Genomic DNA, 22,743 nt, shown 5'->3' on the forward strand with positions numbered 1-22,743 from the left:
GGAAGGTTATGTAAAAAAATGTTTTAAACCTGTTTCATCTTTCTTTGCTGTTAGGGAAATTTTAAAGAAAGAAATGCTTCATTTCGTATCTATGTTTATACAATTTGCATTAACCAGCATCTCAGATGAAAATGAAACACTTCAGCCGTAAGACAACACATGCTGGACAACTACTGAATGCTGTCACTACCTTAAAAAATTCAGTCTTTTTCTATAAAAAGGCTAACTTCCAGGCCCTGTTCTTCACAAACTCCATTCTCTTCAGTGTGTTTTGAATGATTTGGGTGAGACAGAAAGCTGGCTGTGCTTCACTGACAACAAGTCACACAGCCGGGTCTAGTCTGCCCTCAACAGGGGTTTTGGTGAATGGAACAGCGTTCTTGGAAAAGTAGACTAAATATGCAGTATAGTACTTGATGGATTTTATCAGCATCGTTTGAATTGTATGCTCACCAAAACTGAATGTGACATATTACAGAGCTGGTAAAATATAGGAGGAAAGTATGTCAACTAACTAAAAATTCAAATATAATAGGAAAAATCTGTCAAGTGATGTCTTTTTCTGTGTATTAACAATGGCATAGAACAACTCTGAAATGCCAGTGATTGCTACAAGTACCTAGACATCATGGTGATATCTGTAGTATAAAATTGCCAGACAGCAAACAAGACTGCCGGAACTAATGAGAGCATGGGTTTATTTCGAATCCAGTGTGCATAGCTATGTGTGATGGAATTGCTTTTCAATACTTTTTCTTTGAAATAACTGATTATTTCTTATGCATTTTTATATTAACATGTTCCATTTATTTAACTAAAAATAGACACTTGAGATTTCATTTGCTCTCATCTGCCCATTTCTCAGTATGGCCTGATTCATTCTGCTTGGTGACTCAAGTGCAGACAAACCAATAAATGGATGCATGATACCAGATCTGAACCACAATTGTAAGTTTGACTAAGATGCCAGCTGTTTTTCTCTTTGCGTGCTATCATCAGGATCCAGAGAAACAAAAGCAGGTATCATGCTGGATAAACTCTGGCAGTACTAATTCATCTCCCCGGTGTCTCTGGAAAAGGTGACCAGCTGAACCTGTTATTAGAGCTGTTCTGTTTCACCTGACCTACACCTGTCCTAAGATGGGCACAATCAGGCGGAATCAACAACTTGTGTTGACAGGTCATAGCAGGACTTGTGAATTGAGCTTGAGCAGTTTACTGAACACTGATAAAACAGTGCCAGCAAGTCTTCCCAGCCACCTGGAGTTGCTGAATTTGCCTGGAAAGAGTTTCAAAGTAACAGCTACTGCAGAGGAAAACCATCTTTAGTTCCTAACAGAAAGTAATATTCCTTTCATGAATTGAGAGCCTCAGATAGTTGTATCAGGAAAAAATGTAGCTCATGGACAACGAGAAGGAGTTCTGTCCTCTGGGACATTCAACACAATAGAAGATCTAGAATTTTGGAGTCCAGAGCGTTCTGGACTCATAAAATCAATCAATGCCTACTTCTTCCCATTGAAACTAGCTTAAGCTCCAGAAGGCTAAATATTAGACACCAAAAGCTGGATGAGATATATCTCACCCTAAATGTCTTATATTTTGCTGAATTTCCTGTTGATGCTTTTATTTAGAAAGCTGTCATTTTCTCTAATAAATACTTGTTATCTGGGGCTAATTGCCCTGGAGGTACAAGGACACTTTCATCCAAACGTAATAATGGGAAGCTCTATGCCTTTGGCAGGAAGCATTTATCTTTGTTTAATTCTGATCTGACTGTCTGAAGCAACTCCAGATCTTCCTGGCATTTCTGTTCATACTTAACTTATCTTTTGCACTGTCTCCAGAAGGAGAATAGAATAGAAGGTAAAATAAGCAATAATGAAAATAAAATGATTAACTGTTGATTACTGTCTTATTATATGCACATTTAAAGATAGTTCTTATAGTTGCATAAAAGCAAAGTCTGTGACACAAATACAGCCATTTCCTTGGGATAGAATTGCCACTTCAACTTTCATTCCAGATGACTTCTGATGATAGCTGGGAAAAGCACTGTCTACAGCAGCCTCATCCTGTTAAATGGGTGGCTTTAAAGCACTTATCTTTTACCATATGTCTTTAAGTTTATTATTTTGCTTACCCTCCGGCTGGTATTGTGCTATGATTGTTACCGTCTGCCCTGCTCCTTTTAGCGCAGCTGCAGCCTGCTCGTGGGTAGCACCTCGAAGATCAATACCGTTCACCTACAGAAGGAATGCAAACAACAACAGATCTGAGTAGTTTAACATTAGACAGAAAGACAGAGGTGACAGAGGTTTGGTTTTTTTTTTTTTTAAATATCTGATGGATGTAAAGGCCAGGTTGCCCAGATGCAAAAGTGAAAGTACACAATCAAAAAGTCTGAGAGGATGTTAGCTATGACTGGCCACGAGGATCTGCACTAATGTTGCACACCATAGTTTATGTACGCTTATGCATGCATATTCTCTGACCACTGTTTTTTTGGGGTGTCCTGCTCTACTGAGTTTATATTTTTGGTAATTTCTTCACCAATTAATTTCATTTAATAGATAATGATAAATTTTCTGCAGTGCTTGAAGGTCATTGTAGAATACTGCAGGCAAGGAAACTGCTCCTTCAGCCAGACTCTGCAAGCCCAGTCTGTAGCATAAGGGGATCCTGGAGATATATATGGAGCATCTCCAACAAAAACTGCTGGCTGGAAAACTTCCAGGGGAGAAATCCCATCTACCATTTTCTTTTCATGCAACCCCTCCTCCTATTGCCTAGAAATATCCCTGTATCTTACACATGACAGCAATGGAGTTGCTACCAGGTACAGCTTTGCCACCTCTGGCTGTTTGACACCGATAGATCTTTCCATCGGTTTCCTCTGACTTAGTCATCATTTTCTGTTGCATAGGCAGTGGAAGTGGAACAGAGCAGAACAAAGCATGGAACCCACTCCTGAAATTTGTGTGTAGTTTCAGAACTCTTTTGATTTGTATTTGTGATGTTAAAATGTTTTGTCAGCAGCATCCCAAGGAAGAGACAGAATTCATATATAGAATTATTAACTGCTCCAGTAATTTGAATCTTGCTTTTCAGCGGGAGTTACTGTCTGGTTATACTGAAGTTTGAGAGATTGCATTCATTCATTCATTCATTCATTCATTCATTCATTTATTTATTTATTTATTTATTTGACTTTCCTCCTTGCTTCTACAGGTTTCCACTTCATAATGTTTCAGTGAAGAACACAAAACTTTTGTCATGTAAACAACATCAGCAGGACAGAAACGTATTTCTGATTGCTCAAGAGAAGAAAAGAAAAAAGAAAGGAAAAAAGGGGGGGAGGAGAGAGAACAACGCCATTGATTTCACAGGCAAACAGGCCGAAACACAAGAGCCAAATACTCAGCAATAGCAACTTTTTTTGTGTTTATTTTTATGAAGTACTAACATATGATGGCTAAGCACATACTGAAAACATGGATTTTATCTTATTTAAATTTTGACAAATTTTTAAGCCTTACAAAAATAAATTTGATTCCACAGAACTTTACAGATAACAGCTATTGAATCTGTTATGAATAAAATTTTTTTTGATTAATCACATTTAGAAACTGGCCCATCTTAACTTGCTGTCTTTCACCAAACCTTAGAGAATGTGAAGTTTTGGGAACATGTTAAAGTATTATTTATCATTGAATCATACAACGGTTTGGGTCGCAAGGGACCCTTAAAGGTCATCTAGGCCAAACCCCCTGCAGTGAGAGGGACAGCTTTAACCAGATCAGGGTGCTCAGAGCCCCATCCAACCTGACCTGGAATGTTTCCAGGGATGGGGCCTCCACTACCTCTCTGGGCAACCTGTGCCAGTGCTTCACCACCCTCATTGTAAAAAAATTCTTCCTTATTTGCATGACAAAAATCTAGTCTTTACTAGTATGTGAACAGCATTTAGACCATTATTCTTTGAAAAATTGATTTGTGATAGCAATAATATAAAAAATGCAGGAGATCCCAGAGTTTCTTATCCAGAAGACTGCATTACGCTGTAGAACTGTTGACTGTACACAGAAACATAATTGTCTAGCTGAGGTTTCAGGTTTCTGAAAATATGATTCCATAAGAATAATTTTTTTCCCAGTTCAACCTGTCTAGAAAAACATCTTTCCTCAATTAGTTTTTTTTTTAATTTATGACAAGGAAGCAAACCCCACATTTTTTCATAAACAACTCATCCTTTCTTCCCTCAAAGACTTTAAGCTACTCAATTTGATGATCATTCAATATTTCTCCCCATCTTATTCACAAAAATCAGCTCTCCCTATTTCTAAAAAAAATTAGTCTGAATTTCAACTGTCTATATTATTTTAATATCATTCAAAACTATAGAAGATCTAGAACTTCAGAGAAGTATGATTTGTTGCAATCTTTCTATGTTATACAAAAATTACATGCTGGCTTATCTTTAGATTGAAGAAGCAAACAAGTAAATGTGGAACTAGAACACCAGAAGAATATAACCTATTCAAATCTTACTTTACCCATATCCCCATGCACACAAGACCTATTATATAATCACAAAAATGATGTGAAAGAGGAAATTAGTTATAAGTTACCTTACAGAAAAACAGCTGCGTTTTTTAAACTAATTTGTCCGTATGTGCATTCTGCAGTAGGGAGTATGAATGCCATTACCATGCTGGTAATGCCTGCTTGATCTTTGCATGTGTCTTAGACCCTTTGGGGCAGCATATGAAGGGCCTAAGAAGCAGCACAGTACTGAACTACCATCACATTGTGTGAATTCTTTGCAAGGAGAGGAATCTCAGCAGACAGGAGGGAAGATGCCTGGTAGAGTATATACAGGAGCAAAATATTTTAAGGACCACTGAAGTAGCTTCTACACGATAGAAGTAGTAGAAGCGTAGGCTGGAAGACTACCACACCTAAAGAAACATTCCAAGCAAATGTCTGTGACAGAACATAATACTTTATGAGAATAAGTCTGTATGGATCCCCATGTTGTTACAATCATACAATCTACAAGAATAATTCAGTGTTCTGGTACTGCCATGTATTGGTGTCTTTGGCTCATACATTTCAAAGCATTATATGCTGATAGATACACTCTAATAACTTCTACATTTCTGTCATGTGAAGTACGCAAAATTCATGTTGTTTTTACATTTTCTATCTAGATTGTGAAAAGGGAAGTGAATATCTTTGTTCACAAGTAAACCTCTAATGCTACTGAAAAGAAATTCTGAGCACAGGGCAAAGGTAAGATAATAAACTTCATGATTTGTCTAACACAAAAGATCTCAGTTGTCCCATCTTCCTGTTTGAAAGCAATGGCTGTAAAAATGGCTGATGGAAACTTTCAAAAAAAATGAGCCAAAGGTTCAAATACTTTCATCAAAGTTGTGTACATAAACCTCAAGTTCAGTGGATGGCAAGACTAACATAGACCCCTGGAAAAAACTCGCTGAAACTCAGTCTAGGAATACAGTATCTTAGAAGACAATAATTAAGTGCATTCTAAAAGAACAAAGGAGAGAATCAGAGTTTTCAGTGCCATAAAATCTAATATATTTTAATGCACAACACTGAAAATACCTGAAGAAGAATGTGGTGTCAATTAGGACTTAGTTTGCAACCTTTGTGGAGAATAAAAACTTCCTGAAAGGAGCACAATTCAGGCTACTGCTGCTGAAGAAAGAGGTGTTGTGCCCTACTTTTACTCAGTGATGGTGTTAGGACACTTGATGCTGCATTGCCATGGGCACAGATGTACCAGCACTACAATTACTCATTAACTCAGCACTGTAGTCACAGCTTTGGTACTGTGGAGGCCTGAGCAGAATCCTTAAGTTTAGGCAGCACAGTGCCTATGTCATGCCCTAAAGGAAACCTCATCCTTGATTCAGTGTCTCTGAAGACAATTTTGAAGCCAAGTCATCTTTCCTTTAATAGAGAGTTTGGGTTTTATCTGTGTATTTTTCCTTGTCATAACTGGAGTCCTTGAGAGCGTCCCGAGAAAAAAGCAATAGGATGAACTGAAAACAGCTTAAAGGAACATTCCTGAATTCCTGAGCTCCTGCACTGGGGAGATGGATATGGTTGATGTCACCTGGTCAGTATTAGAAGGTTCAGAAAATAAAGTAATAATGTTTAGGCTTAAGCTTGAAGACTGTAGACTTCAGGAGAACACAAGCATCTCTTAAGCAATATAGGAAAATGTGGTGGTCTGTGAGATCTGTGTCAACAGAACATGAAGTTTTAAAAACCATTAATAAATCATCACAATCTCTCTGTAGATAGCAGAGGATGAATGAAAGAATAAAGAATCCACATGCTTATTCCCCTTCTCCTCTGAAAAACGATAGTTCTATCTATACGTGATCCAGTAACTAAGATCCTAATAAGGCATCAAGAATATAAATATAAAACAGGAACTCCGCCAAAGTTACGCAAACATTTTTTCAATTTTCCACAGAACAACAAGAAGCCACTGAAATGGCAGTTGTCTACTTTCTGCCCTTTGCACACTCATTCTGGAAGAAATGATTGCCTAAGGTGCAAACACAACACATTATAGTGAGTGAATTTCTCTGAAATTAAGTTCACTTTTCTGCTATGATATAGGCTGGGATGGACACCTGAGAAGGACTTATAGGTCTGAGTGGCTAAAATCAAATGACCAAGGAAAAGAAATATCAGAGAGAAAATAACACATCAATTCTATCTTCTGCAATTCTTATCAAGGTGATAAACAAGCCAGACAAAACAGATTAAGTAATGTTGAACAGGTAAACGACCTGACTACACTAGGTTGCCAAAACAGTGATCTCCCTCTTAGAGATGCACAGCTGCAAAATAAAATCAAACACTCATTGCCAAATAGGTAGGCAGAAGTCTGTTTGCATGCAATTTTGCTCACCAATGCCTGACAGGACCTCACTGCAGAATAATAGGCATTGAATTTAGAAAGGACTTATAACCTAGTCTGACTTTCTAAAGAAAAAGAAGAGTAGATGCTAACTTGATTTCTGGGTATTATTTCCCAATATTTAAAAGCAAACATAATCAAGTCCCAAAACTTCTAGTTGAAAACCAGCATGGTTTGTTAATCAACATTAAATCCTGATGAAAGACACTAGTAATTTACACATTTTAATCAAATTCTTGCCCTTAGGCCAAAATGAACAGGAGTTTCTGAAGGAGTGTCCTGGTTTCAGCTAGGATAGAGTTAATTTTCTTCCTAGTAGCAGGCATAGTGCTGTGTTTTGGATTTAGTAGGAGAAGAATGTTGATAACATGCTGATGTTTTTAGTTGGTGCTAAGTACTGCTTATGCTAGTCAAGGACTTTCCAGCTTCCCATGCTCTGCCAGGTGCACAAGAAACTGGGAGGGGGCACAGCCAGAAGAGTTGATCCAAACTGCCCAAAGGGCTATTCCATACCATATGACAGCATGCTCAGTATAGAAACTGGGGGTGGTTGGCCAGGGAGCAGCGATTGCTGCTTGGGAACTGTCTGGGTATCGGTCGGTGGGTGGTGAGCAATTGCATTGTGCATCACTTGCTTTGTATATTATTGTTGTTATTATCATTATTATATTGTTATTATTATCATTACTATTTTACTTTATTTCAATTATTAAACTGTTCTTATCTCAACCCAGGAGTGTTTCTCACTCTTACTCCTCCGATTCTCTCCCCCATCCCATCGGGGTAGGGGGAGTGAGTGAGTGGCTGCGTGGTGCTTAGTTGCTGGCTGGGGCTAAACCACGACAAGGAGTAAAACAAATAATACTCTGTCTTGCCTCTTCCTCCAAAAAAATGTTTTAATTATAAGAATTGTGTGCGGTGATGTTTTTCCCTGACATGATTACATTGCAAATTGTAAAAAAAACTGATTTCACTTACTGCTTTCAATTAATTTAATGCTGTTTATGTTAAGAATAATCAGTGAAAGAAACAAAAATACCAGAAAAAGTTGTGTCTGCAGGAAGGTTTAATACATATCAAAGGTGGTGGATTTTTTTTGTCACACCCCCCCCCCCCCCCCCTTTTCTATTAAATGGGCTGGATTCCTTTACGAAGCATTATACAATAAGCAAAGTAGCACTGCTGTTCTGAGCTTGACTGCACAATCCTGATGTGCTGGCCTAGAATGAATTTGACTGCACAATTTCTGATGCCTGACTCCAAAATGAATTTGACATAATGGAAGTAAGAAGAGCCTCCAGCTTACACAGATGTCTGCCTCTTCTGCATGCTGTGGCAAAAAGGAGTAAGAAAGCTTATAAACAAAGAGAAGTGCCGCAATGGAAGATTATAGTTTAAAACTACAGACAAAACTAAACTGAGATGGAGAAAAAGATGCAACTATAGTTCACAGTAATTATAGTAATTGCTTTTACATTCATTGACTCAAACTAAAGCATGATCTACTTCATCAAATACTGAATAGTAATCTAGATGAAAGGTAAAATTTATATTTTGGATAGATCAAACTCTTCTAAAATTGGAAGAGTTATAGTCCCCTTAAAATATTTGAATAGCCCATATTAGCATAAATTGGTTCAGTTCTGAACAGTGCCATTTAAAGACTTGGTACAGTCTGGTTTTCTTCTGTTAGAGTGCTTGAGCATGATCCATATGTAGGTCATTCAAATAGAGGCTAGCAGAATAATCTGTTTTATTTAGCTATTTATTTATTTAAGCCACCTTATTGTGTGTCTGTACAGTAGTTAAATGACCACTTAGAATGTCTTGTTGAATTGGAAAGGAAAAACACATCCCTTCTCTGGGGAGGAAATATAGAGGATTTCTTTTAATTTCTTCTTTGAATTGTCACTGACATAGTACAGTGCTTTTATACAATAAATTAAATGGCGAAGAAATGGCACCTTTTTACCACGGAACAAACAATACAGCAGATGTTTTCAAGTTGTGGATGATTTCTTTTACTTTTTGAACTCAAAAAACTCAAACTCAAAATTCAAAACTCAAAAAACTCAAAAAGCTCACCAAGCTTTTGGTGTCTGAAAAAGCAAACAGAAGCCTGAATAAACACAACTCTTTACAGCCAGAATTGCCACTGTTTGCATTAAGAGAAGATACAAAGAAACCTAGTCATCTGCCTTAACTTTGCATGTCAACTCAGGTATTCTCAAGCTCATTAACGAGAGATGAGAGGAAAGCTGCGCCATATTCTCCAGCAGGCCTGCTGAGTTATTAGAAACGGAATGTATAGCATCAACCCTTAGGTGAAGGAAGTATGGTGTTCCAGCAAGACAGGGGACATTAGAAAAAACCACGTTAGGGACCTGCCCTCAACATATCTGGGGAAAACTCCTCACGAGCAGATGGCATAATCATTCTAGACATTGGCTCACGCAACTTGGTACAGTCCAGCGAGAAGTACCAGAGTTCTAAGAAACTCTTGCCTGCCGCCGAAGTACAGCCCTTGAGCAGCAATCTCTTCCAGCCTAGGCAGGTCACCGTTTTGCAAAGCGAGGCCCCCTCGTGCAGCCCGAGGCTGAAGCTCTGCAGAGCGCGGAGGAGGGAGCGGTGGGCAGAGCGCCCAGCACCGCCGACAGCTCTGGCCAGCGGTGCCCGTGCAGGAGAGTTTTTGCCTTGCTAGTGAAGAAAACGTTTAGAAATAGAAAGGAAGGAGAAATGTACAGAGGGAAAAGAGTTTTCACTCTCCAGCTTAGCTTCTTTTGAATTTTCCGGCTCACTTTATTGCTTTTCTCTCTCTTTCCTCACTTCTAATCTTTTCTGTGCCTACGCTTTCCTCTGATCAGTTAAAACTGCTTAGTTCGGCACATATAGGCACAGTGGTTATCTCATCGAAAACATAATATCGTGTCACGTCTGCTGTTCTCCATACCCAGAATACAGCTAAACTACCAGTGATCAGTTTTGCTCATAATGCGGCAGGGTTCTTGTTTCACGCTTGACTTTCAAAGGATGGTATAAGCAGAAATAATTATTGCAATTCTACTTCTGAAAGGAAGTAAAAGTTTCCATTTTAACAACTGCCTTATAACTCAAAGATGAGAGGAACTTAATTCCACCTGAAGCCAATAAGCAGTAGGTATTCAGGAACTGAAATAAAAAGGTAAAACAATTTTAGAGGCTGCTTAGAGACACAACATTGGTGACTTGTCTGATCCCAAGCACTGAGTTAGTGGCAAATTCCAAAACTGAAGTCCTTGCCTTGATCTCTGCTTGCCAGGCTTTTCCGTATTTCTACACCTACAGAATACGATAATGTGGCCTGTGAGACGTGAGATGACCATTGGCTTGTGTCATGGAAAATCTACACTGAATTCAACCCAGTGACCATGAAGCAATGTATCAATGGTTGAATGGTAGCTAACTGCAATCTTCAGCTCTAGGTGAAGTAAGTGTTCAGTGCTCCCATTTTTATATTAAAACTGCCTGAATCACAGCATTCATAGTTTATCTGTGACTCTACAGATTTGGGTTATGTGACACAGACATTTTGAATAGATGATGCTCCATAGTCTCAAATAAAGCATGTTTTTTTAAAACCAAGGGAAAGGAAATAGCACTTGTATTCTGTAAGTGGTTTTGCTTTTGTTATTGTCCTGGTGACTTACTTGTTCAGATAAAGGGCATATCTATCTTCTTTTTTTCCAAAGGATCTCCAAAACCTCCTCCAACAAAATTATTGCACATATCCCTCAAATACCCTATTTAATGGATGGCCAATTTCTATTATTTTGCAGTTCATGTCATATGATAATTTTTTTAATCACTCAGGAACCCAAAACTTACTGGGCAGTAGAGCAGAATGATGCCTGCTTTAAGTCTGTTTAAGCACAAGGCAAAAGTCCAGCCTGGGGCAAATCTCTGAACAAATAAAGCTCAGGGATGTAGCCATTTTGTCCAGCAGTAGCAGTTTGGCTTTCAAATTTGTGTTTTTAGTTTTCCTTCGTTGTGAGGCTGACAGTAAGGCTACACTGAGGGGTGTAAAGCTCACTCCAAATCTTCAGTGTATCAGATGTGACATAATTCTGTTTGGCAGTCTTAAAAAAAAATTTGCCAAGTCAGAATGTTTGAACTGAACGTGAACTCCTCCTTAAACTATTAGGAGCTGAAGAGCAAACAATCTGGCATCAGATCATTTCTACCCATTGAGGCAATTGTAAAATGAATGTTTTAGAGGCAACTGATGATTTCATCATGGAAAAAATACACAGCATCTAGTCTAGGCCAATTTACTAGCTTTACATGACACATAACTGACAGGTCTGATAGCTAACACTCCTTGGCAAAAAGATACATACCTTATTCATGAGAATTGTTAGTATAATTTATTAGGTTCTGATCATGTGCTTGGAAATGTCAGAGTTAATTTAGGAAACAGTTACTGCATCAAGGCAATTGCAAATATATGTTATAGATTGCAGAAAGATGGGGGGGGGGGGGGGAGAGAGAGAGAGAAAGAGAAATCTAGCTGGAAGACAGATTCCTAGATTAATAAAAGACAAAAGGGAGCTCTATAGTCACCAGCATATGTAGTATTCCACCATACACAGGTGGTAAATTTTTCCCTAGAAGCTCCATTAAGCTTGTATTTTAGAAAGTCATCTATTTTATTTTGAAATCCCAAAGTGATAAATCTACAAGCTTCTATGCCAATATAACCCAGTTATCCTGACTACAAAACAAGTGCATCATGTTTTGAGGCTGAATATGTCCAAGTTCAACTTCCAGCCATCAGATCATGTATATTTATCAACAACACTGAAAAACAGTTTACTACCAGCTCTCTTCTCCAAGGGTAAGTATTTCCAGATGGTAGTGTTTACAGTGACACAGTTCATACTTCATTAAAGTGAGTCTTTACGGTCAACAAGCATGCTAGGGCTTTCCTGACATAGGTTCTAAACTCCAAGGCTTCATGGAAAAAAGAAGACTTTTGTTTTTAATAAGCCGTTTCTTTAAATATATAAAAGAGAGTGTTTTCAAAAGCATAAATTTATGTTTGTACCCAGCTTCTGTTCCTTGGGTGTCCAGTTGCCTTGTGTACCTCTAAAAATCTCCTCTTGTACAGGGAAGTTGTATGGGTGATTCAGTTTTTTCATGTGAAATGTTTTTGATTCATCATGATGATAGCAAGTACTGGACATATGCCTGCATGTATTGTAAAAGGTCAAACTGAGCTTTTATAGAAAGGTGGAGCACTGTGCACCCAGATGATCCCATATAAACATAAACAGGTTGAGGACTTTTAGAGACCTAGTGCCATTTCGAACTCATCCTTAAATCCCAGAACTTCCCAATGTTATTGGCAATGTCTGAGCTTGCATTAACCCACTCTTTGCCCCACAACTTCACATTAAATCCTGCCATGATAGCAGCTTTGCTTTTCTCTGTTTTTCTCTAGTTTTTGGGGGGGCTTGTGACCTGCCACTGTATGGAGATGTTGATAGGCAGCTTACAGGGGCATCAAGTTTGTGGTAAAATGACATCTATTGCTTCTTCTCCAGCCCTGTGGCTGTTGTCCTTTCAGAAATGAAATTACACTTGATAATTTATTATTGAAAAATTCATAGGGGCTATTACTCCTCCTCCTGTTGTATTCTAAGTATCTGCAAATAGATTATTTCTTCCAGAAGTTTTCACTGAAAATTGGGCAAGCTTCTTTATATTCCCAATTATTCCTTGAGATCTTGAAGACAATTCTGAATTGTCTGCTTTGAATAGTTCCTTAACTATTCAAGGATTAATTTCAGCTGGTTTCTAAGCATCTTATTTGTCAAAGTTCTAACTTGGTTTTTGCCTTTGTCCGGTTTAAAGACTTAGCTCTTTGTTTCTTCATAACTGGCCTAACTGGATGATCATGGATCCTTTTTTAAAGAAGACAAAAGCAAGAAATGCACCAAACATTTGAACTTTCTCAGTCTCACTTTTAAGTAGTCTTTCTTCCAACTGCTTAGGAAACTAATTTATTGCTTGGTTTTCTATGCTCATCCAATATATTCTTGCTACCTTTTCTAATCCTTCCTAGTTACAGTCCATTTTACATCTTGCTCTTCTGACTTTTTCCCAGAATTTTACCTAACATTTACAAATTTTTAGGACCTAGAACTTCTTCTTAGAACCACAGTAACTTGATCCAGCTTCAACTTTTTGAATGTTGGTTACCTGAGTTTCATATCATCAAAAGGCTCTCAAGTAGCAAAGTTAATTTCTTACCACACTCGCTATCATTCCACTCAATATTTTTTTCTTAAAAAAACAGCTACTACTTCCAAATTAACTGTTATTTTAAAACTTGCTCACTGTGGGATTTTCCACATCAGTTCTGAATGCACAGCAGACTGGTTTGGAAGTTCATGTTACTTATTCTTCTGAATTTCCTCATTCCCTTCCAGCACAAAATCATAAATTTGCCTCTACACTACATGGTCACCCAAGGGCAAATTGTGTTTTATTTTCCCATTTTCAGGCCATTCTCCTTTACTGGTCAGAATAAAATCTGGAATCACCTGACTTATACTTGCTTTTTACATATTCCTCCCCCCAAAAGTTTCATGAATATTTGGTCAGTTTGGATGGGGTCTATTTCAATAAATGGAAATCATGCCAAATTCTCTATAACTGGTGAAAGAAATATAGAGTTTTACAGCACAATTGTCATCTGACCTGTGTAAAATGTCTACTTTAGAGCAAGGCAAACTGTAGTCCAGAAGTGGCTACATCTTTCTGTTAGCTACAGAGGGAGCCTAAAGGGTTATATGCCCTGTGCTTTCCAATATTAACAAAGCCTGTATTTAGATTAATCCACTATTTGCTCCTACGGAGCTTAATCTACCTGCCCTTCTAGCTGGCGTTATCCTACTAACATATGACAGCACCTGTGCTCTCAGCTCCCTTTCTCTCCAGAGATTTTCTTTTTACAGATCTATCACAAATCCCACGTACCATGCAGTATTTATCATCTGGATAAGTTTGGCAACTCATTCTCCCCTGATTTTCAAACAAGTTCTACTTCTTTAAAACAGTCCAATCATATGAATTGATCTACTCACTTAAGTCACTGCACTGATTATATACTAACGTTCCTAATACATAACATACAATTCTCTGTACTTGACTACAAAACAAGTTTACATAGTTGTATTTTTCCTATTGGCTAATTAGAATCATAGAATCATAGAATCGTTTAGGTTGGTAAAGACCTTTAAGATCATCCAGTCCAACCATTAACCTACACTACCAAGTCCACATTAAACCAATCAAGGGTAGACTAGACTAAACCATGTCCCAAAGTGCCACATCTACCCGTTTTTTGAACACTTCCAGGGATGGTGACTCCACCACCTCTCTGGGCAGCCTGTTCCAATGCTTGACTACCCTTTCCGTGAAGAATTTTTTCCTAATTTCCAACCTAAACCTGCCCTGGCACAGCTTGAGCCCATTTCCTCTTGTCCTATCGCTAACTACGTGGGAGAAGAGACCAACACCCACCTCACTACAACCTCCTTTCAGGCAGTTGTAGAGAGCGATAAGGTCTCCCCTCAGCCTCCTCTTCTCCAGGCTAAACAACCCCAGTTCCCTCAGCCGCTCCCCATCAGCCCTGTGCTCCAGACCCTTCACCAGCCTTGTTGCCCTTTTCTGAACACGCTCCAGCACCTCAATGTCTTTCTTGTAGTGAGGGGCCCAAAACTGGGCACAGTATTCCAGGTGCGGCCTCACCAGCACCGAGTACAGGGGAACAATCACCTCCCTGCTCCTGCTGGCCACACTATTCCTGATACAAGCCAGGATGCTGTTGGCCTTCTTGGCCAACAACAAATTAATTAGGATTAATGTTAAAAACATAAAGGGACTCTTTAGGGACAAGTGCAGCTGAAGGCCACAGAATTTGATAGACTTCCCTATGCCAGAGGATAGAGTCATGTATCATCCACACCAGTACAGGGAAGTAAGCATCCAAAGGATATGGTCAGTGACTCTGCAAATAAGTCTTGTAAGGCAAAGGGAGCACCTGCTACAATCTTAATGCTATTATACAAGAGTGACAGACTGATACTCCATGGAGAAAAGACTCCACGCCCAATAGAGGTGATTCAAACATTTTCCAAGCCAGCTGCAATTTTGGAAAAAACAAAAAAAATCCGAGAAGCTAAACCAAATGGTATTTGCCATTTTTCTTATTTTTGTAACTAGGTAACAAAATGCAGTCTTTGCCTAAGTAGTTCTACTGCTTTTACCATGAGCAAAAAGCCATTTTAAATTAGAAAACTGAAAGTTTCTCTGCACTGAAGTAAGGGAAGTCAATATGAAGGTCATTTCTAACTATAGCAAATATAAAGCATAAATATTTGCTATAAATAAGCACAGAGTCCTTACACTTTATCCTGGTCTATACACACACAGTTGGAGTAGAAATTGGAGAACATTCTTTTTTTTCCAAATGCATACTTCATTTATGCTACAGATGTGAGTGAGAAGGTGGGCAGGAGTTGTGTGGGAGGAACCAAGCAGGAAGAAGTGTTTAAACTGTTCATAAGGGAAAGCAAACATCTCACAAAAAATGACAGCAGGACAATGCCCAGACACAAGACAAAATCTGATCAATGTAAGAGATGACCTTCCCTCAACAAGGGAGAACCTTGTGTAAAAGGCCAGAGACAGTACTTAAGTGAGATGCTGAAATACCAGCATTGCAAACAAACCATATATAATGTCATGAACCCGTGACAGAAAACCTCACAGAATATCTGTTAGCCTTTCCCAATGCATGGTTATTCAGTTCTCAGAAAGTAAAGGGGAAAAAAGGTACTGTCTTTGCTCATATACGAATAAATCCTGGTACTATGCTAGATGAAAAGCATACAGAATTTGGTTAACGTCATTCATCTGATTCAGATTAGACAGTAGGGAAAATGAAAGCATTACAAGAGTATTACCTGCATCTTCACAGTGCAGCCTGTTCTTTTTTTTACTATTTTTCCTGTTGCTGTCGAGCAATTACCCTTCAGGAAACTTGTTTCATTTCCTTAAGGTAACCTGCGGGATGCATTGCTTGGGAGCAGCAACCTTGCTCCAGAGCAAGCAGTCTCCTTCTCTTGATTCTACATTCAGGCTACTAGCCACGCTTCCTCCTGCTGTTGTGAACTGCAAAGTACTAAAGCATGTCTACAGGAGAATGAAATAAAACTGATACTGCTTTTATGGTCCACAATACTATCTTACTTTTCTTCCTGATGAAGCAAGCACAATGTTAGGTGAAAAAACAAACATCTATTATAAGGGAAAACACACAGGAAATGTGAGATTCAGACACCTAAATACAGACACACACGCATGTGGTAAGCGTTTAAGCTTAGAGTCAATGGATACCCAATCAATACAGGCAATAAAGCCTACAGAGCGATGCAACTCACTCTACACAACTCATAGTTGGCCAGCTGGATCATTTTCTAGCCTCCATTGACTTTAATGGCAACCAGACACGCAGCAAGCATGTAGATGTCTAAATTTAGGTATCTTAATCTGAGGTTTAATTTTTTCCAAAGACACAAAATTCAGTGATTTCAAAAGCTAAGATTCAAATGCTAATACTTGTTGTTACCTCCTTATGGTTATTCACCTTAATTCTCTCTTTTATATACATTTTTAACATGATGCAGTCTTATGGAAAATTATAAAAGTGTTTGAAAAACAATGTCATCATAGGAACTCAAGGAGCAATACGCACTGATTATTTGTGTGTAAATTGTAAATCTGAATTTTGCTGCTGAACTTGTATATGTAAACTAACTCTCTGTGCTTTAGGTACTGCACCTATAGATAAAGTTGCCCATGGCTCTGAAAGTGCTTTGAAGCATGCAGGTTAAGACATCTAAAATAAGTAGGTATGTTTTATCATAATTTTGATTTGAGAATGTAAACCAAAAACTGATGTGGCGATTTTTGTTTGAATAGGACCCTATTCCTCCCCCTGCCTCCCCAGGAATTTCCCCTAAAAATTACGATGTATTCACTTTGTGCCTTTTTCCTGAAGTTGTAAGATTTGTACTGCTTTCTGTCAGCAAGGGTGTCTGTACTGTGCGGCCATTTTATGTGTATGGCTCTTGGAAATCATTTGTTCTCATGCAGGTGACTTTCACTAAACAACACTGTGTTCCCATTGCTATTTTAACAGGCAATATATACTTTAGCATTGAAAGTTGAATTTTAAGCTGCAAGGATGGCATGAAGGACCATTATGGTTTATTTGTACTAGAGCCTGCATTTTCCTAGCAAACAGAGAACTTGGGGTTAGATCAGAGTCCAAGCAGCTTCTAAGTCTAGACCTGACCCAGACTTCTCACATAATTTTAAGTAATTATCATAATGGCACCTCATTTCCACTGCTCTAAAATTGAAATAATACTTCCGTTGACATTCTGAGCTGTTTTGTTTGGGTTATACACATCTGAGATGAAAGTTAATCTGTGTGTACACAGTGCCTAGCAAATCAAGTCTTGATGTCAGTTAGTATTCAAAATGCTACTTGATAATATTTACACTATACTTAATAAGAGGACAATACTACAGGGAGGGATATGTTCTGTTATAGTGATGGACGTACACTGGTGATCTATGCATTACTATATTTTAAAGACATTCAGAAGTGAGAAGGAAAATGTTTAGTTTGGTGTTAATTCACAAGACCATAATGAATTATAGCAAGAAAAAACTAGCAGTAGAAAAATCCTACCTTTAAGGGAGAAAAAACAGCTTATCATGAATGTAACACTATAATTCATTTTTTGCTATTTGAAAAGTTTTAGTATTTGAAACAGAGTCTTTTCCATTACTCTTCAATTTACCTTCAAAGTTCAGATATGATTCATTTTTTTTCTCTGCACAGAAGCATTGAGAATATCGGCCTGCTTTCTGAGATAAGTTTTAAACATTTCCAGTCAATGAACCGAAACCAGAAAAATACAGCTATCACTGTTTTTCCTAAGGGTTTGGTCGGTTTCCAAAGGCAGATCTCTATCGTTACTGATCCTGTGATGCCATCTGGTGGCATTTGGGAAAATAAACTCAATTTTCCTTTGAGCCAAAGCTGCAGCATAACCTTTTATAGAGCCCCTTGAGGGCTTTAGCTTTGGAGCCCTCCCTATCACACAGCAGCGAGCAGGCAGGAGGAGAGGCAGAGAGGTTATGGGATTTGTCCAAGCCTTGTGGGCTGACTCTGGGACTATACATCCAGTGTGTCACACAAAGGCAATGCATCTTCCTAGCTTTGTTGGGTCTAAGTCATGGATTTCCAGTCTATTTAAGGTATTTTTATAGGTACCGTTCCAAAGGAGAGTATACTCATCTCTCAAGCGGTCACACTTTGCCATATTCACTGCACAAGCATGAATTAGAAAATTACTGTGATCCTCCTCTTCCATGTGGAAGATTGAGGCTTAAAAAAAATAAAGCACCTTGTCTAAGGTCACACAGAAGGACAACAGCAAAATCAGAGAATTAAATTCAGATCTCCAAAGTTTAAATCACTTACTATGCTTCCTAACTAAAGAAATTTAACCAAGCCTGAGTTAATTAGAAATGCTAGCTTTGAGGGTACTATTTGTTCTTGGTAAATCAGTTTTGTCATGTTTTGAGAAACAAATGGGAAAACCAGTTCAGTAGGCAAATAAGTGTTTCTGAGGGATGAGACAAGAAAGAATAAACAGAGACAAACAGACCTACTTTGTGCAGCTCTTATAAAATTAAGGTGCCTGGGACTCTTCACCAGACAACGGTCTAAGATTAATCAGCTCTAAAAGTAGCCTGTACATGAAATGTGTTTTGTGCGAATACGGAAAAATGGATTCATAATAGTTATTTGTGACTAAATAAGTCAGCAGTGCCTGCCTTGGTGATTGCCTGGGGATATGCATGCAGTCTAAATTAGTAATAATTTCCATCCCTCTCTGCTCAATGAACAAATAAACTACTCTTGCATGACAAGTAAATGCTGCAGCAACACTGGTTAACTTTAATTAGAATTTATGGAAGACATTGCTACAAAAAAGACAAAAACCAGGGTTAAAAATTCAACTATGGCAGTATCCTACAGTGCTAAATATACCCTTGCTTAAAAAAATGGACTTTAAAATTTCTATCTGAGCTGCTGGATTTCTGAACACTAGGTACTGTGAAAGGCTTTGATCTCATAGTGCTCTTTCAGTCAGGCTTATTTTGCTACATCTAGCCAAAGAAAAATAAATTGTGTAATTGTCTTGAAGAAATGTCCATTTGTATTCTTCGGGTTTCTTGTCTGTGCTCTCATCTGTCTTCCTTATCTCTTCAGGTTGATGACCTTCTAAGAGTCTATTTTGGTTTTCTTGCAGTTTTCTATGAACTCTCTACTTAGGGATCTCTCTAAGGCACCTAGACATCTTTTACTTATTTTCTTAAAGCATTTTCAAGGAACAGGTCTAGATAAAATATACTATTACAGTCCTCACAACTCCAGGTGACAGCATTCCCTGCTAACTCGCCAGGTTTTCCATATATCACAAAGCAGCCCCAGGCACCTTTTCACACCAAAACTTTGACAGGTGGAAGGTAAATTCACTTGTCACAGAATAAGCCAGTGGCCAAGAAACTCCTTAGCAATGTAGGGAAAACAGTTCCAGCCTCCTCATGAAGGGATTTAAACATTGGCCAGGAAAGTGGTGCATAACCATGCCACAAACCATCCAGGCTAAAGCCACCTTCCACCCCGGCGCTAACCAAAGTGCAGCCAAGGATGCAAGATTCACAGGGACAGAAAGCATGACAGCGGGAGTGAGAGCGACACTGCAGCCTAGTGGGTCCGACACTCATCTGGGATGACTAAGTCCTGTCTTTCAGTTCCTTGCCTTAAGGCTAGTTATGTACTTCACATGAAACAGCCGCAACTATATCAATTTGGGATAGTTTCTTCTTTCTGTAAGGCAGCATAAATGAATGGATATTTAACTACGTTTTCAAGGCTTTCATTGTCATTCAAAATCCTTTTCATTAAGATTGTTTCGGTCAGATGTTCAATTACTTGACGGAGCTTAAAACATAAATGCGTGCTACCAATACATACATGAAAGAAAAATTTAAAAGATGTTTTTAAGACTAAGTATGCAAAATATAACCTCAGGCTATGAAGCCTTTTATCATCTAAAATTTCAAAATTAATTTCAGAGTGATCATCAAATTCATTAGAGGCACAGAGATAATTAACATCACCTAATTAATCTTCTTGTATTGGGCTATTTGCTAAGCAGTATAGTGCACACTAGATGGCACCCCCAGTCTAGATGATCTCATCATACTGCTTTTTCTCCTTAAAGCAAAGCTGAAATTGAGAAATATCTTTGGACTCAGTAGTGCATTTTGGGCAAAATGGAATTGGATGATGAGTTAAACTGGGAGGTGCTGAGGTCTGCACTGTGTTCAGGTCTTCTCTGTGGTGTTGCCATACTGTAGATAGCATTAAGCAGAGAAAAGTCTCACTCTGGGCTAAGTGCAGATAACACCATTAACAAATGCAATAAAACCTGAGAGCAAATGAACAAAATATTCAATGATAAACTGTTCCCAGCTTGGATTTCACAACATGGAAACCAAAAAGACTTCTTTGTGTGTCCCGTGCAGTACAGACAAAGAACAAGATTAAGCAGTTGGCCAGCAAATCCCAACACAAATACTTACAGACAAAATTTGATCTCCTCTCTGCAGTTCTCCGCTGAGATCAGCAGGCCCGCCTGCTAGGATGAAAGACACGAAAATGCCTTCCCCATCTTCTCCTCCCACAATGTTAAAACCAAGTCCTGTGGAGCCCTTGTGCAGGATGATTTTTCGAGGCTCTCTGTATAGAAACAAAATGATAAAGTTTATCCATTCAAAACTCTTAGTGTGCATGCCTTTTTCAAGGCATCCTAAGCATACTATATTTTGCTTAAGACACAATTGCCCAAAGAAACCATTTAACAACGAGATAAATCTGTTAATTCAAGAACAGATAAGGTAGGAATTAAGCAGCATTATTTATTTTTTTTCCCCTCATGGTTTGATCCAAACACCTCTATTAATTTCAGCCCATTGGAGTCATCTTCACTAAGTGGTGGATTTATTAAAAGAAAAAACAAAACACTGAAGATATTTTTTAATCCAATTTATAGCAATACTATATATACAAGTAGAATCAATCTTTATATGGTACCTTTATTTCTTTCAAGTTCTAGTCTTGCTTTTTAAACAAATGATCAAAGGAAAAAAAAAATGCTAGGCAAAGCAACGGCAAGTGTGTTTGATCCTGACAGATTTGGAGCAAATAACATTTGCATGATCAAGCTAATAGAGCAGAATCTCATGAAAAACTCAGGTTTGACATTATCAGGAGCTTGCAATTGTGAAGTCACACAGCAGCTTTGCCACTGAACCAGACTGAGGGATACCTGCTTTTGTCTTACTGGTTTAAAAAGTTGTTAATTATGATGGAAATCAATAAATAATAACAGCTACATCTCATACAGCACTTTCCATCTATAAATTGAAAATGTGCCCCAAAGGATATAAACATAATAACATGCATTTTACTGATGGGAAAACTTATGCCCAGAAAGACATGATTTTCCTAAGCAATCAAGGTAGCATCCTTGAGAAAGCGTCCCAGGTATCCCAGTTCCCAATCTCTACCCTACACACAAGGCCTCAGATCTGTCTCTCCCTTGGATACACAAGCACACACAACCATATATACATATACACCCCCCCCCCCCCTCCCATTTATCGGTACTTACCCCATTTCAAATTCCTCAAACAATTTACGTTTCAGAAAAAATGTAAATGCTGTTATATTAGTATGTGTAAATCTTAAGCCCAGCCCTGCAAATACTCACAAACACATACATTTACGTGTCTGTGACTCCTCACTGAGAAATAGGATGTTCTTCTAATTCTCAGTTTTTACCAATAAAAGTTACCAGCAAAGTGACAATTGTAAACACACACACGCCTCCCCCATCTACAGAAACATGCTCCAGAATGCTTCCTGTAAAAAAGATCAAATACTTCCTGCATACTATGTAACTGTTCTACATCATACAAATGGCTTTTTCATTTCCATTTTGTTTTTAAAAAAAAGAAAAAAAAAGGGAGGGAGAGAAGTGATGTATCGAGGGATGTCTTATTTGATGTGAGTTAAGTCTTATGGCTGTATACATGGGGACTTTAACCTTTACATGATAATTCCAAAATCAGTAGGTGTTTGTTCATCTTTGACCAGTGCTAATGTTCAAACAGTATCCCCAGCTTGATCATGATCTTTAAATAACATCTCAACTTTCTTTAACCGAAGCTTAATATTTTTGAAAGAAAAAAAGCTAAAGCAAATTTTTTGTAACATTTTTAAAAGTGATTGTAACCTTTAGTGAAAGTATTAGTCCTGCTCCATATGCTCCTCCATCTTACAACTTTTTCTTAACTTTGTATAGTCCAAACCCAACCTTTTAAACATACAGCTGTGAAAAAAACCCATATTGTCTTGAGTTTGTATATTCTTGAAGTATTTTTAACCAACTGGAAAACAAAAGGGGCTTTCTTTTCTTTTGGATCATTGCTGTTGATTTGCCTTGTAGCAACACTTTTAGCAACACTTCTTAAATATGTGCAGATTAGACATAATGTAATTCAGATCTAAGAAGTCTAAA

At 38.2% G+C, this 22,743-nt stretch overlaps 1 protein-coding gene across 7 annotated transcripts in view; it reads right to left on the reverse strand.

The window, feature by feature from the left end:
• DLG2 (discs large MAGUK scaffold protein 2) overlaps window positions 1-22,743 on the reverse strand; it is a 677,470-nt gene that overhangs the window by 209,291 nt on the left and 445,436 nt on the right. For all 7 annotated transcript variants that reach the window (XM_075727693.1, XM_075727696.1, XM_075727698.1 and 4 more), the window contains 2 exons: window positions 20,744-20,900; window positions 2,144-2,246 (listed from right to left, as the gene is read on the reverse strand). In XM_075727693.1, the coding sequence (XP_075583808.1) occupies window positions 2,144-2,246; window positions 20,744-20,900 (260 nt within the window). The remainder of the gene's footprint in view (window positions 1-2,143; window positions 2,247-20,743; window positions 20,901-22,743) is intronic.

This window comes from Pelecanus crispus, chromosome 1 (assembly GCF_030463565.1).
Source record: "Pelecanus crispus isolate bPelCri1 chromosome 1, bPelCri1.pri, whole genome shotgun sequence".
In the NCBI taxonomy this organism is placed as follows: domain Eukaryota; kingdom Metazoa; phylum Chordata; class Aves; order Pelecaniformes; family Pelecanidae; genus Pelecanus; species Pelecanus crispus.